Source organism: Temnothorax curvispinosus, unplaced genomic scaffold (genome assembly GCF_003070985.1).
Source record: "Temnothorax curvispinosus isolate PA1 unplaced genomic scaffold, ASM307098v1 QBEX01012365.1, whole genome shotgun sequence".
NCBI classification, from domain to species: Eukaryota; Metazoa; Arthropoda; class Insecta; order Hymenoptera; family Formicidae; genus Temnothorax; species Temnothorax curvispinosus.
In genome coordinates this window covers 2512-3419 of record NW_020222145.1, presented here as the reverse complement: position 1 = coordinate 3419, position 908 = coordinate 2512, and the positions used below count along the sequence as shown (strand labels likewise).

The window sequence follows — 908 nt, the reverse complement described above, 5'->3', positions numbered from 1 at the left end:
GCGTTGCGAAGACGGCAGCCAGGCTGCAACCACCGATCGTAGATGAATTCGCTACCAATGTTGACAAAAAATTCAGTACCAATGCGATTTCATTCACAGGGCTAAATCTCGTGTCGATGATCTTGCTATAAACCGGACACGTCATCGGGTGCGTCCTAAAGGTCTCGTTGCCAACAATGACAGGTACAGTCTTCATCACCCTGTATATGCTAAACAGTATTGTACTGCCATGCATAATCACCCCACAGATCCCGGCGACGAAACGACCGAACTTGGCGTATTGTAACATTACTTTGCGATCTTCGGTCCTATTTATGATTTCCCAATCTTCTTCCATATGTCGTATTAATTTACGAATGTCGCCACTACGTTTCAAAAGCACCCAGTAATTTACCGAACCCATAACTCTGTGAAGCAACGGACCAATGACCAGCAATTTTAGTTTGATGTTGGCTTCCTCGAATAACACGAATAGCGCGCATGGTATCATTATACATGCCACCACGATCACGCAAATAAAAATTTGTAACAATACGAGTATCTTGCTTGAGCCGTTTATTTGTGACCATATACCAATTGGTTTCAGGAACCATCGATTTAGTTGAAGACTATAATCATTGTTACTCATAGAGCTAGTACCTGTGGACATATGTTTTGACTTCGTCATTGTCACTTTACGAAGGTTCCCGATATACTGTCGCGGTGGACGGTGCGCTTGCAAGAAATGTATATTCGAATATGCGCCTGCGTCAACTTCGAATGAAGTTTGACAATTTCATATTGATGTTTTTTTTTCTGAGAAGCAGCACGCTTGCACGTTCGATCAATAATCGTCTATACCGTATTTTTTATTCCCGACGGAATAACATTTTCCGTCAGGAATAAAAAACACGCTATAGACGATTATT

The 908-nt window shown here is 41.9% G+C and overlaps 1 protein-coding gene across 1 annotated transcript; it reads right to left on the bottom strand.

The window, feature by feature from the left end:
- Positions 1-79: 79 nt before the first annotated feature.
- Positions 80-667, bottom strand: LOC112462397 (the record flags this gene model as incomplete). Its single annotated transcript, XM_025028140.1, has 1 exon — positions 80-667. A coding segment is annotated over exon 1 (588 nt), but the record flags the coding sequence as incomplete, so codon positions are not given.
- Between the last annotated feature and the right edge of the window lie 241 nt (positions 668-908).